The sequence below is a fragment of the Mobula birostris genome, chromosome 16 (genome assembly GCF_030028105.1).
Source record: "Mobula birostris isolate sMobBir1 chromosome 16, sMobBir1.hap1, whole genome shotgun sequence".
Lineage (NCBI taxonomy): Eukaryota > Metazoa > Chordata > Chondrichthyes > Myliobatiformes > Myliobatidae > Mobula > Mobula birostris.
The window spans coordinates 40,957,684-40,971,668 of NC_092385.1; the positions used below are offsets into that span (position 1 = coordinate 40,957,684).

General features: G+C 38.0%; 1 protein-coding gene across 3 annotated transcripts in view; it reads right to left on the reverse strand.

Moving 5' to 3' along the window:
• Positions 1–2,436: 2,436 nt before the first annotated feature.
• LOC140211113 (contactin-4-like) overlaps positions 2,437–13,985 on the reverse strand; it is a 2,284,382-nt gene continuing 2,272,833 nt past the window's right edge. For all 3 annotated transcript variants that reach the window (XM_072280600.1, XM_072280598.1, XM_072280599.1), the window contains one exon: positions 2,437–3,905. In XM_072280600.1, the coding sequence (XP_072136701.1) occupies positions 3,802–3,905 (104 nt within the window). In that variant the 3' untranslated portion in view covers positions 2,437–3,801. The remainder of the gene's footprint in view (positions 3,906–13,985) is intronic.

Genomic DNA, 13,985 nt, shown 5'->3' on the forward strand with positions numbered 1-13,985 from the left:
AAGTTAGGAAAAGGGGAAGTACAATGAGATCTAGGTGTTCTTGTATGTCAGTCACTGAAAGCAAGCATGCAAGTACAGCAGGCTGTGAATAAAGCTAATGGCATGCTGGCCTTCATAACAAGGGGAATTGAGTATAAGAGAAAAGAGGTCCTTCTGCAGCTGTACAGGACCCTGGTGAGACCACACCTGGAGTACTGTGTGCAGTTTTGGTCTCCAAATTTGAGAAAGGACATTCTTGCTATTGAGGGAGTGCAGCGAAGGTTCACAAGGTTAATTCCTGGGATAGCGGGACTGTCATATGTCGAAAGGTTGGAGCGACTGGGCTTGTATTCTCTGGAATTTAGAAGGCTGAGAGGGGATCTTATTGAAACATATAAGATTATTAAGGGATTGGACACGCTGGAGGCAGGAAGCATGTTCCCGCTGATGGGTGAGTCCAGAATCAGAGGCCACAGTTTAAGAATAAGGGGTAGGCCATTTAGAACGGAGTTGAGGAAAAACTTTTTCACCCAGAGAGTGGTGGATGTATGGAATGCTCTGCCCCAGAAGGCTGTGGAGGCCAAGTCTCTGGATGCTTTCAAGAAAGAGATGGATAGAGCTCTTAAAGATAGCGGAATCAAAGGTTATGGGGATAAGGCAGGAACTGGATACTGATTGTAGATGATCAGCCATGATCACAGTGAATGGCGGTGCTGACTCGAAGGGCCAAATGGCCTACTCCTGCACCTATTGTCTATTGTCTATTACAGAACACACAAAAAGTCTTAAGGTCCAGCTTTGCCTCACACAAACTTCCTGAAGAGGTCATGTCCAATAATGGTTCACAATTCAAATAATTTGAACTTGAACAATTCAGAATCAGAATCAGAATCTAGTTTATTAAGGGTGGAGTGAGAGCCTCAGTGAACTCTACTTCACTCATAACAACTGCAACAAGAAAAAAATCAATGATTAGAAATCAAGTGAATGGAATGTACACTTAGTGGGTAGGTGTATGAAAGGTACCTAGATTTCGGAGGTAGAAAAGTTATGTAGCTTCCCTTCAGCAGATATTTCAAATGAATCTTGTGGATACAACAAAATATAGAATGTAAACAATGAGGAACTGAGCTTTTGTGAACAATGAAAAACACCACTTTATTTTAAATACATCAAAGAATGAGAAATATAAAATCTAATGTAAATGTTCATGATACCGACTTTTAATTTCTGTGAGGTATGAAATACTTCAATTATAATGTTCCCATCAATTTATTAGGCTAGCTTTTTCCAAAAGAATGAACCCAGTGAGATCAGTCATTGATCACACATGTCCTTTCATGGCTAGCTACTTTGGTGAAAATTCAGTCTGGTGACATCAGAATAATTTAAAACTGGGCGAATGTGGCAACAGAAGTGAACAGGGTAATCAAGAGTAACAGAGTTCCTCCTCATCCAGTCAGATTGAACAATTATGAAATTACGAGAACTTGGACTGAAAAGGAAGTGTAAATTAGAATGGATCAATTTATTATAAAGGCACTGAAAGGGGGACAAATAGATTAACTAAAGAGAGCAACAACACGGAAAGGAAAAAAATTAAATAGTACAAATAATTCAAATATGAAGGGTGAGACTCCAGACTGTAAGTTAATTTTCAAACCCACAGAGTTGTTTGGTAACAATTAACACCTACCGTCATTAAAAGATTACTTAATGTAGGCCCGATTTCAATTTCTGTTAAGTTTAATTTGCTTCAACCACAAAAAAAGCAATTTTACAATATTCAATGCATTCAGCACAACACGATTACAGCTCAGGGCATCGGAGTTCAGAGTTCAATTCTGGTGCTGCCTGTAAGGAGTCACGGTACGTCCTTCCTGTTGAATTTGTGGGCTTTTCCCAGGTGATCTGGTTTCCTCCCATAGTCCAAAGATGCACCAGGTAGGTTATTTGGTCATTGAAAATTGTCCCATGATTAGGTTAGGGTTAATTGGAATTGTCGGGGGTTGCTGGGGCGACAAGACTTGAAAGGCCTGAAGGGCCTATTCCACGCTGTAAACCAGGCAGTAACGTACCTTTTATGCAAAGCTAGGGGTGCAAGGGTTTAGTTGGATCAGCAACCTTTGGACTTAACTTTAGACTTAAACTCTGTGCCTCCTCCTTGGCTGAAGTGGTACAAGTTATTGGGAAAGCAGTAACTTCACTGTCACTTTCACTGGAATGTCCGAGCCGATATACGATGGTGATGAGTGAGGTGGTCTTACATTTAGGTCTCAGTGGTGCCATAGTAAAGTTCAGAAACTGAACTCCCTGTGAAGATTGCCACAAGAGCTCAGCCTGTGTGCATATTTATCGCCCTAAGCAGGCTTTGCATTGAAAAAGAGCCTTGTTTTTGCAGTGCATTTTTTAAAATGTTAATTTTAAAATGCATTTCTCAAACTTGACTCCTAATATTTATCTCGACCCTTTGTTAAAAAAAGTAGGATCATGAGAAAACAGTTATTTACTACAGATAGAAAACGGTATTCTGCAGGATTATTAAGAGGATGATAATGGGGGAAAACTGTTTCAAGGCAGATTTATTTCACAGGAATCTGTCAAATTACTATTTACAGAATTAAGCAAACAATATTTAAATGTAAATACTGCTGCCTACATTAACAGTGGCCAGTCATAACAGACGGATGAAAAATATAAAACGGATTTGAAGTTTAAAAAACATAGTTGTAAACAGTTATTTTTCTGAAAGTAGATCAAACTTTTAAAAGATTATAGCAACCATTTAGATTCAATCTGGTAAACAAACTGACCAGCTCACCTTTACAGCTAATCTAGTAACAGCTTATTGGAAAATGATGTTGCTCCTGACACATATTTACAAATATGCAATGAAAGACTTATGTACATTAATTTAACAGAAAAATAAATGCACCTTCACATGCAACATCACAGATTTGATTTATTTCACCTTTTCCATCTGCTGTCTTATTTCCTTCCACCCACCAGCTATACCATAGACTTTATATATGTGTTGCATATTACACTCATACCAATACATACCTAACAATCAATTTTAGCCTTATTCATCATTGTATTTTAATTAAACTTCATTGCTTGTTACTACATTAGAATACACTAGGTAATCCAGGTTTGCTTGCTGCAACAAAAATATAATATACTTTAAATAATAGGAAGTTTCAATAGTTGTGAAATGTGTGAGTACATACAGTTTACTTTTCATTTGTTATGACTGTACCCGGATATTTCAGAGAAATCTTTGTTAGTTAAAGTATAGATACTGCACCAATGTTATCTGGTTAAATCTCCAATTTCCATACAAGCAACAGTGATTTCAGGTACAGGTGACAAATTTGAAAATTGTATTACAATGTTAAAACCTACAACACATTCCAAGATACTTCAAAAAGTTGTGCTAAATAATAAACTCAAAATACTGAACATTTCACAAGTATAAATATAGCCATCTGTACATAATATGCAAACCATTAGATTGCACGCTTTGGTAACATCAAATATCTGATGTTTTTCAGATGTTGATTTCAGTGCATTTGAAAAACTCAAACGAAACCTCATGCAAAGAACATACCTCTCAATTTGACCTGTCGGATGAATTGTACTGGTAGTTATTGGTGTAACCACATAAATTTGAAATGACAAAATGTACAATCATAAAAATTTATAGGAAAAGATAACATTGGTGGGTCAGTTAATGCACAATAGCAAAATTTGTAGATTCACTCATTCCAAGTCTTTAGATCATTGACTGCTATAGGATGTCAGGTACGTCAGCGTATGTTTTCACCATAATGCTGATCTTGCTGACAAAGATAGCACTATTGTGCTAAAGGCTGACAGTGTACAAGTGTTTGATGGTGCGGTTCCAGATCTTCCACCACCCGGATCTGTAAACAAAAACAAAAAACAAATGAGCCAACACAGAGTCAATTTTCAAATGATTAATGGATCACATTGTTTAATTCTTGTACAATATTGAAAAATAAACAGTGAAATGAAATTATTGAAAATCTTTTCTCCACTGAGTATTGAGAATAGATGGAAAACAATCTTTGCTCTCTTACCAGAATCAAGGAATACAGAAGATTTATTTTTTTCACACTAGATCATTTTTTTAAACTTGAGTCTATCTACTTATTCAAAATAATGCATTGAGAAAATACTCTTAATTCTTCATCCACACTGAAGGAATATTGATAGTTGGAGTCTAAAATAGATACCTGAATGATTAATTCAACAAGGACACCTGTAAATTGGATTAGTGAATTGGCTGTCAATTCAAATGAATGGACTGGATTAATTGAGCAATTTTTCCACTGTCCTGAGTTAGCTGGCCTCCTGTCCTGGTCTGCGTTGTTTCTTCCAGCATGTTGCTTGGTTCTCATCTAGTCAGTATGGTGGGGTACAGCACAGAATCTGTCTCAACAGAGGCAGCATACTGCACTTATAGAATAACTTTGACTGTTCAGGCTGTCATTATTATTGAACCTCTTTGAATGTATTTGACATTGACCAACATTCAACAATATTTGGGGCCTTTCAAAAATAAAAATTTTGAAAGTTTAAAATGATTCTGTAAACATTAATATTAACATTAAAATAGGCATATCTTTTTGTTATAAGCACATTTCTATCATTAATTTGAATAGTGTGGGCCGAAGGGCCTATACTGTGCTGTACTGTTCCAAATATTGCTGATGTACCTGGATCCTTCCCATTTCAAGAACTAGGAAGTCAGTGGAAGCTTTCACAAATTGGTTTAATTTTGCAGAACTTAAGATATGGTTGCAGCAGTAGGCCATTGCTCTGCCACTCCAGATTATGGTTGATCTACCTCTGCATACTTTTCCTGCTTAAACACTAAATCCCTCAGTTCCTCTCCTGAAACCTACCTAATTCTGTTCGAGAAACTTTGGAAAAATGACAACATTTGTTAGAGCCCATTTCAAAACAGTGCAATTTGTCTCTCTCCTGATTTCAGGAACAGAGTGCATTCCTTGTCAAGTTTTTCTTGCTGTTAGTACCACCCTTAAGTTTTTCTGATTTTAAGAATCAGTCTTGAAGGGTAACATCATTGCACTCTTCCTTCTTGTTAGAATGTTGATAAGGCATGATTGCATTTTTGGGTGGGAGGGATATAAAAGATGAAATAATTGTGTTAGGTGGCTGCCCTACAGGGGGACACAGGAACCTGTATAGGCTGTGATAAATAGTGGATAATGGGAAGGCATCCTCCTCATGCAATCTTAACTCTGGCAGGAAATCACCAGGGAGCACCTCTGAGGGCAATGCCCTCACTTTCAGGAACCCTGTAATTCCGACAAATGATTCTGTAGGCTCTGAATGCCAAAGTTGCATGAACCTAAAATGGATTTTATTGTAACAGTTGAGATTTTTTTGACCTCTGCATAGTAGCGTGAGCAGAAATTCCTGATCTTGAGAGCAAAGGAAGTACATATAGGAGTATATACTTGAGAATTTCTAGGGTTGCGAGTGAGCACAGCCTGTTGGACGTTACTCTCGTAAGAAATGTTGAAAAGATGGTAGCTTATTGTCAAGTCTTTACGAAGAAAGAGCTGGATATCACCTCTTACATCAGACATTGTTTTGTGTCCTTTTTCTCATTAAAACCATTTCATATTTGGGAGGTTTTTTTTCAGGCATCTCTCGACAGCGTCTGAAGTGTGGTGCTTGTGTCAGTTTAATTCAACTTGCATTGCAGAGAGAAAGCAGTAGCAAATTGTTTGGCTGTTTAAATAAATTGTTGTGGAGGCTTCAGCATCAGTGAAATATGGTTCTTCTGTGAATGGACAGTGTTTGATATTATTTAGGGCAATGCTGTTGAAAATCTCACTGGAGACAAATTTTTACCACTGCAACAATGGCGATTTCATTTGTTGAGCAAGAAATAGCACTAGAGAACAAGAAAATCCTCCCCCTAAATGACCACAGATTATAAACAACTGATATTAATTCTCTTAGAAACGTAACATAAGTACTTAATGTCATTTTTGTCTGTGTTGTTGGTCCACTTCTGATCTTTGTGGGCTAATATTTATGCCTATATCTTTTCATTCAGATCTCTGCCAATTTCTACCAGTCTACTGCGTTTAACAGTACCAACAAGGAAACTAAATCCTATTACTCACGAACAATTTCACTTCTCCTGTCAGGACTTCAGGATTAAATGCATTTCCATTATGGACCCTAATATTTACAAGGAGGATTTCAGAATTCTATCATAGAACTTGTATATTCTTGAGCACCATTGTAGCATGGTGGTTAGCGCGATGCTACTGAAGTTCAGGGCATTGGAGTTCGGAGTACAATTCTGACATCGTTTGTAAGGAATCTGTACGTCCTCCCCGCAGAACATGTGGGTTTTCTCCCACAGTCCAAAGATGTGCCAGTTAGTAGGTTAATTGATCATTGTAAACTGTTCCGTGATTAAGTTAGGGTTAAATCGGGGGTTGCTGGGTGGTTCGGCTCAAAGGGCTTCTTCCATGCTGTATCTCTAAAAAAAAAACAAAATAATCTTCTGAATTTAACCATGTGTTGTTCCTCCTTTTTTCCTCGATTTCCCACTAATCCACAGGATATACTGTATGTATCCTAATAATTTCTATAACCAGGTCAGTGTGGACCATTTGACTGTCACTCCAGTCTCATGCTCACCAGCTTTATTTCTCTTTGTTTTCCATAATCTTTTTCTTTAGTCCTCCATTGTACTGTTTGTGGGTTGGATGACAATGACAAAAGCACTATTTAGCCTTGCTTTGCTTTCCATCTCTATTTACTAGTATACATTATCTTAGCATGCAATCTTCATTTCTCCACTGAAAGCCATCTCATAAAAATCCTCTTCCATATCTCCTCCAGTGTCCCCCACAATGACACGCAAGCAGCTACAGAGTTTCCTGAGGAAAATTGAAAGTAATCAAGCTGATGTTTCTGCTGAATTACTTTTTTTTCCTCTAGTTTGCTGGGCCATATTTTTAAAGCTTCCTAAATCCTAGCTACAATCTGAGATATTATACAAGATCATGTGTGGCTTATCCACACAGGCAGTCCAAAAACCTAGAAAGAGTTTTGAATACATATCATTGTAGCATAACTCATAAATCAGGATCAGGGTTCAGGAAATATGTCATGAAATTTGTTGATTTGTGGCAACAGTACAGTGCAATAGATAAAGTATGATAATGTTACAAGAAATTTGTAAAAAATAAATAGCACAAGAGGAGAGCCAAATAGTGAGGTAGTATTCATGAGGTCATGGACTGTTCAGAAATCTGACAGAGAAGGAAAAGAAGATGGGTGTATACCTTCAAGCTCCTGTACCTTTGCCCTGATGATAGTAATGAGAAGAAGGCATGTCCTGCATGTGTGGGTCCTTAATGATGGATACTGCCTTCTTGAGACACCAAATACTATTTAAACAGGCAATGCCTCAAGAAAGTAGCATCGATCATTAAAGACCCTCGTCATCTGGGACATGCCCTCTTCTCATTACTACCAGTAGGAGGAATTGAAGACCCACAGGTACAACTTCCCACCTGCTATCAGATTTCTGAGTAGTCTATGTCTCATAATGAGGGCACTGGGAGGTGGACCCAAAAGCAAGGCATAGACACTGATGTACTAGAAACCGGACTAGGAGTGTCCAGAAGGCAAGGGAAATCAGGAGGAAATGACGCTGGACATGACACAGGCTCTGGATGAGACAAGGATACAGGGCCTGGGCTAGGACTTGACTAGGATAACGGAACCAGGACACGGAACTAGGAACTAGGAGCCTGGGCTTGGGCTCCGAGCCAGAGACTGGACAAGGACCCAAAACCTGGGTCTCGACTCGGGCTCGGACCCCAGATCTAGGTGAAGACATGATGAGGCTTGGGTTCTTCAAGGCTAGGGTACTACAAGGCTTGGATATGGACTCCAAGCCAGAGACTGAGCAAGGACCCAGAACTTGGGACTTGCCTTGGGCTCGGACCCCAGAACTAGGCAAGGACAGGACATGACATGGTCTTGGGAGAGCAGGAACATGGAACACAGAGCCTCAGTCTTGGGAGAGCAGGAACATGGAACACAGAGCCTCGGTCTTGGGAGAGCAGGAACACGGAGCTATGGACTTGAGAGACAGGAACACAGGGACATGGAACACTGAGCTGGTATCCCTCCTTGGAAACAGACATAGGGCCGGGACTCATACACAGAACACCGAGCCAGGACCTCTCCTTGGGTACAGAATGTAGGGCCAGGATTCATTACACAGAATGCAGAATACAATGAGACGGTTCCCAACATGAGGCAGCAGCAGACAGCCGAACCTACCTAGCGAAGGCGTGGACACAGACAGTTCCCAACACTAGGTAGCGGCAAATGGCCAGACACACCTAGTGAAGGCGTGGACACAGAGACAGTACGAAACAAAAATGGACAGTTCCTTATCTTGCTCTGGTGATGGAACTTGACAGCAGTGAAGGCGAGAGTTACAGGCAGGGCAAGGCTTTAGACAAGGCAAGGCTAGAGGCGAGGGAAGGGAAGGGAAGTACCAAAACACCTCTACTTCCTTAGGAGTCTGCAGAAGTTTGGTATGTCATCAAAAACCTTGGCAAACTTCTATAGATGTGTGGTAGAAAGTGTGCTGACTGGCAGCATTATGTCCTGGTATGGGATCACCAATGCTTTTGAGTGGAAAATCCTTCAAAAGGTAGTGAATTTGCCCAACCATTGGGCATATCTACATGAAATGTTGCTGTAGAAAAGCAGCATCCATCATCTAAGATCCCCACCACCCAGACCATGCTCTTTTCTTACTGCTGCTATCAGGTAGTAGGTACAAGTGCCTCAGCACTCACACTATCAGGTTCCAGAACCCCTCATCCATCAGGCTGTTGAAGTAAAGGGGAATGCTGCAGTCATTTAAGGACTCTGTTATAATGCCATTTGTTATTTATTGCTATTTACTTATATCTGCATTTGCACAGCTTGTTTACAGTTAACACAGTTCCTGATGCTTACAGTGTACGGTTACTGTTCTATAGATTTGCTAAGTATGCCCGCAGAAAGAAAATCTTAGGGTTGTATGAGGTGATATGTATGTACTCTGATAATAAATTTTACTTTGAACTTTGAACTTCTAACTTTGTTATGACCACACTCTACTGCTGCCACAAAACCACAAACAAACTTTTGATCCAATAGCTTGCAGATGAAATCTATGTGAGCATAAACACACATGGTTGACAATCTCTTCTCTATTATGTAAATGTAATGCTTATGATAAAGAACACGGTTATTTTCTTCCAAGTTATTGCAGGCAGAGGAATTCCTATTTCATTTCGCAGTTTGAAAAATTGTTATACTGTATTTATTGTTAGACAATTATTCTAAGAATTGTGTCAGAATTCAACAGAGACATTATGTTCTTTATCTCATCTGGATTTTCCGACATGGGGCACAAAAATCTATTCCGGCTCAACAAACTTCCTCCATTGCCAGTTAACTGTACTTATTCAGATGATTATAACATTAAATACATAAATTTAGATGAAAGACATTTTTAAATGGGTTTCTTCATTCACTGAATTTATTTTTATCTTCTGCATACCATCTCACAACAAAGAGGTAAAATCCTGCAGGAGGCACAGTTGGTAATCTAATCAGTTAGTAATCTATCAGATGATGGAATGAACTCCAAGAAGAATTTAAAATCATCATCTGCATCCTGAGATCAGATTACATCCTTTAAATCATCACCCAGCAATCTGCCTGACGCCAAACAGCTCCTGAATTGCACTTTGGATCTGCATGAACAGAACAGGGAAATTTACTTGCCTTTTTTTTAGGTGGAGCCAATGCTCAACACCTCCAATGCAAGGGTAGCAAAGAGTAGAAAAATACACCCAAATAAAAATAGGAGGGGGGGATCCTTTCCACAAAAAAAGGCAAAACAATTTAAATTCAGAAAGTAATTGCAGTAGATAATGAAAATTACTATTTAATAAGTACAGTCAAGAACTAAAAGTTTTTCAATGAAACTTTGAGATTGTATATGAGCTCTATATATTTCAAGATACAACTCAGACATTTTTTAAAGATGTTTTTCTAGTTTCCTACCTACTGTTATTTTGAGACCACTATGAAATAAATCAAAGTTCATCTCAAACCAAAAATGGTTTACTTAGAGCAAAATTTGGGTTTTAACATGCCTCTGGTAAGAAGTTTTAATAAATTGTAATATTTTACATAAGTTGTATTTATACAGCACCAATAGAGAAATGAGTAAAAGGAAACTTCAGTGACTTCAGTGGAGATGGAATTCACCCATGAAGACTTTTTGTTTATGAACAATGGCCACCTCACCAAGGCAACAGCCACACAGTTTTGCCCATGTAGTCAGTTGTTCATTTACTTCTCTTAGAACACAGTTTGAAGCATTGTAATTAACCTCCTAATATACTGCATATTGGCTGGAAACCAAATGGGTATAAACATCGACTATTTTAATCAACTGCAATCTTGAAAGGAAAAAGTTTCCCTAATCATTAAGAAATAAATGTAAGCTAACTAAGAACCAAAACTGCCAAAGCTAAAGTGTGCTATCAATGGGTTTGATTATTTCACTCCTTGACCCCTAATCAAAAAGGTAACGAGTTTCAGTCCTATAGTTGTTCTTTTACCCAGTTCCTTGAGTTAATTTTGTCTGTCAAAATTATAAGAATGAAATATCACACAAATAAGAGCACAAATTATAAGAATGAAATATCTCAATTCAAGAGAGTGAAAATGAAATGCCTTTCAGATTCCTATGTCAGAAACCATCCAATGGCAGATGGTTGTAATGTGTTATATGTTGAAAGGGTGAAGAACGAGGTGTGCACAAAATATATTTATGTATAAAGCATCTAGCTGTCTTTAACACCAAATATAGTAACTGGAAGACTTTCCATTTATTGAAACATTTGGGTCTTGGAGAATATAACATTTTCTCATTCATATTTGAAAATATATCCAGCAGAAGAACACAATTCTTATTTTGTAATGTTAATATACACTTAATCAGCTTCAAAATTAACACAGAGGAACGTGATAGCATATTTTTCTTCTAAGGTGAACACTACATGTTGGTTAAATTTGATTGACTAACTACCAGTATCTCTTTACTCAGCATGCATCCTGCATCATAGTAAAATCAAAAAACATTCTCTTCAGAGGTGACCTAGATGAAAACAGAATGATCTTGTAACAATCTTTCCTTTAAACCAGTACATTAAGACAAATTATAAAAGTTGAACACAAGTTCTCAGCTGTTTCAGTAATTATTATATAATTAGTTAATTAAAGCAAATAAAGAAGCCCAGCAATGAGTTCACTATTTACAGAGACTAAAGTGTAACATTTACATCTTACTGTTCAGCTTTACTAATACACTATTGCTCTCAACAGTAATTGGAGTAAATTTGACTTTGCTTGCCTATCAGAAATTAATGATCTAGGTTTGGGGTCCTGCTAAGCTTTCACAGTGAAACAATGAACATTCCAAAATACACACTGGATCAGTAGTAATTTCAGCACAGAGTTCCAATGGTGAAGAGTTCAAATGGTCAGCAAATCATTGTCATTTTGAGGATGGGAGAGAAAAGCATGCAGAATCATTCATTTAGACAGAATAGCAAAGATATAGATGGTTCTTCTTGTCATGGAATTGGAAGACATCTGAAACTGATAGTCCTCTTTGAAGTGTCCAAAGTGAGAATAAAATGGGCCTGAAAATTCACTTTCTGACATTTTTGCTCAATTTAATTTTGACAATATAACTTATTTTTTATTGGTTGACTTAAGTCAACCAATAGCTTAGTTAACGTCTATTGAGCTGTACTTCAGGATCTTTCAAATATCAGTCAAACCTTCAGTAGCAACTTTCAGGAATAATTTGGAATAGAGCATTAAATAAGAGAATAGAAATGGTAACTTACAATCAAAAACCAGCAAATTAGTAAGTGTGTCATTTCTATGTTGAATAATGATATAATGTGTATTCTGGTTGCTACAAACATAAGAATGGCTATTTTGAAGGGAGTATTACTTTCCTTTTTTTTTACCTTACTTAGATGACTTTGGCAACTATTTTAATGAGTGAAAAATAGAAGAATATACTTCCATTCCATTGCATTTGTTTGAATATACTATGTTAGAGTGGATTTCTTTTTGGGTAAATGATTTGTTAACACTTAAATGACTTTGGCCACCAGACTTCTATTTTAACTGTTTGACAAAGGACTGTGGATTGAGTCCACCACAATGGGCTTCCTAAAAGGCGTGAATACCAGATGCTTCTGGTGCCTGATGCTTTAGTTTCGAAGGCAGAATCACCTATACATTATAAATATTAACTGTCTTCTATGTTAGCACGGGAAATGCCAAATAAATGTATCGTAGACTTAACTTACATTCCTGAAGGCTGTGGATACCAACCCAGACATGTTGGTGTCAGAAGGAAAGGATAAAATTCGAAGGTGTGATGTTTGTATGTAGCTTCAAAAGGAAACATTGTCTAAGTATTGTCTATAACTTTTAAGTAGCGATTGCCTTTGTGTTTAGCATATAAATATTGAGCCCACATTTTAGCTAGCAGACCTTTCTGCGGAAAGCGTCTCTGTCCGTAAGATGCCTACTGTACCTTGTTGTGTCGAATAAAGAAGCTGCTTTGTATCTGCCAGTGACTGTCTCTCTGGTAATTTCATCCATGCTACAACATACTATGCATGAGTAATTTTTCAAATGTGTTGGGTTCAATTCATCGATATACAGGGATACCTCTTACCTACATTTTGTTCTGCCTTTCGAACTCCTTAGCAGTACCTCCAACATGGAGGTTAGAATGACTCACAAATTCAAGCTTCAAGATTGTTTAATGCCATTTCCAGTAAACAAGTGTAAAGGAGACCAAAATAATTTGTAAATAAATACAAAAACAAACATGATCAACATGTAAATTAAAAGAGAATATTTATGTCCCATAAGTTCAAAATGCAATGATAAGTTTGTAATAGATAAGCATTGAGGGCTGAATGAGATGCGTAACGCTGGAAAAAAAAAGATTTTGCTTCCTGAATACTTTGGACTGCTGATCATGAAAATCACCATGAAATTATCCTATCATGCACCATTTTTAGAAATTGCTGATATTTCACTTAATAATTCCAAGTCAGAATAATTTACAGCAAGATTAAGGAAGATATTTTTGTTGGTCCACAAGTCAATCAGATCATTAGTGCCAGGTAATTCGAAGAACTTTTAGTGGGACTGGAGAAGATTGCATGGAAGGTATTCCAGGATGCTGTTGAACATTCTCTTGGCCATTACAGAGCACCAAACTACATGCAGCTGGTCAACAGCATGCTTCAAGCATACAAAATCAGGAAGTGTAACATAACAGCAAAGATTCATTCTCTGCATTCCCATTTAGACTTCTTCTCTGCAAGTCTTGGTGCTGTCAGTGACGAACATGGTGAAAGGTTTCACCAGGACATCAAGCTCATGGAGAAACGGTATCAGGGCAACTGAAAACCGTCAATGTTGCCTGATTATTGTTGGACACTTAAGCAAGAAGCCTCAGACACTGTGTACAAGTGAAAATCATCAACACATCATTTTTAGCTTTGTTGAACTATTGCGAAGCATCAACACTGTTATTTGATAGTTAATTTCTTGTTCCTCCAAATTCTGATGTGATACAGGTAGTCTGAAATTAGGGGGATGACCTATCTGGGCAAAGCAGCAGCAGCCAGACCAACAGCACTCTGGTCAGCTCTGAGCCTCAGAAGGGTAGGATGAAGTCAGGCAGAGCAATAGTCATAGGGGACTCGATAGTTAGGGGGATAGATAGGCGATCCTACGGCAGCAAAAGATAGTGTGTTGCTTCCTGGATGATAGGGTCCAGGATATCTCTGAGACATTGC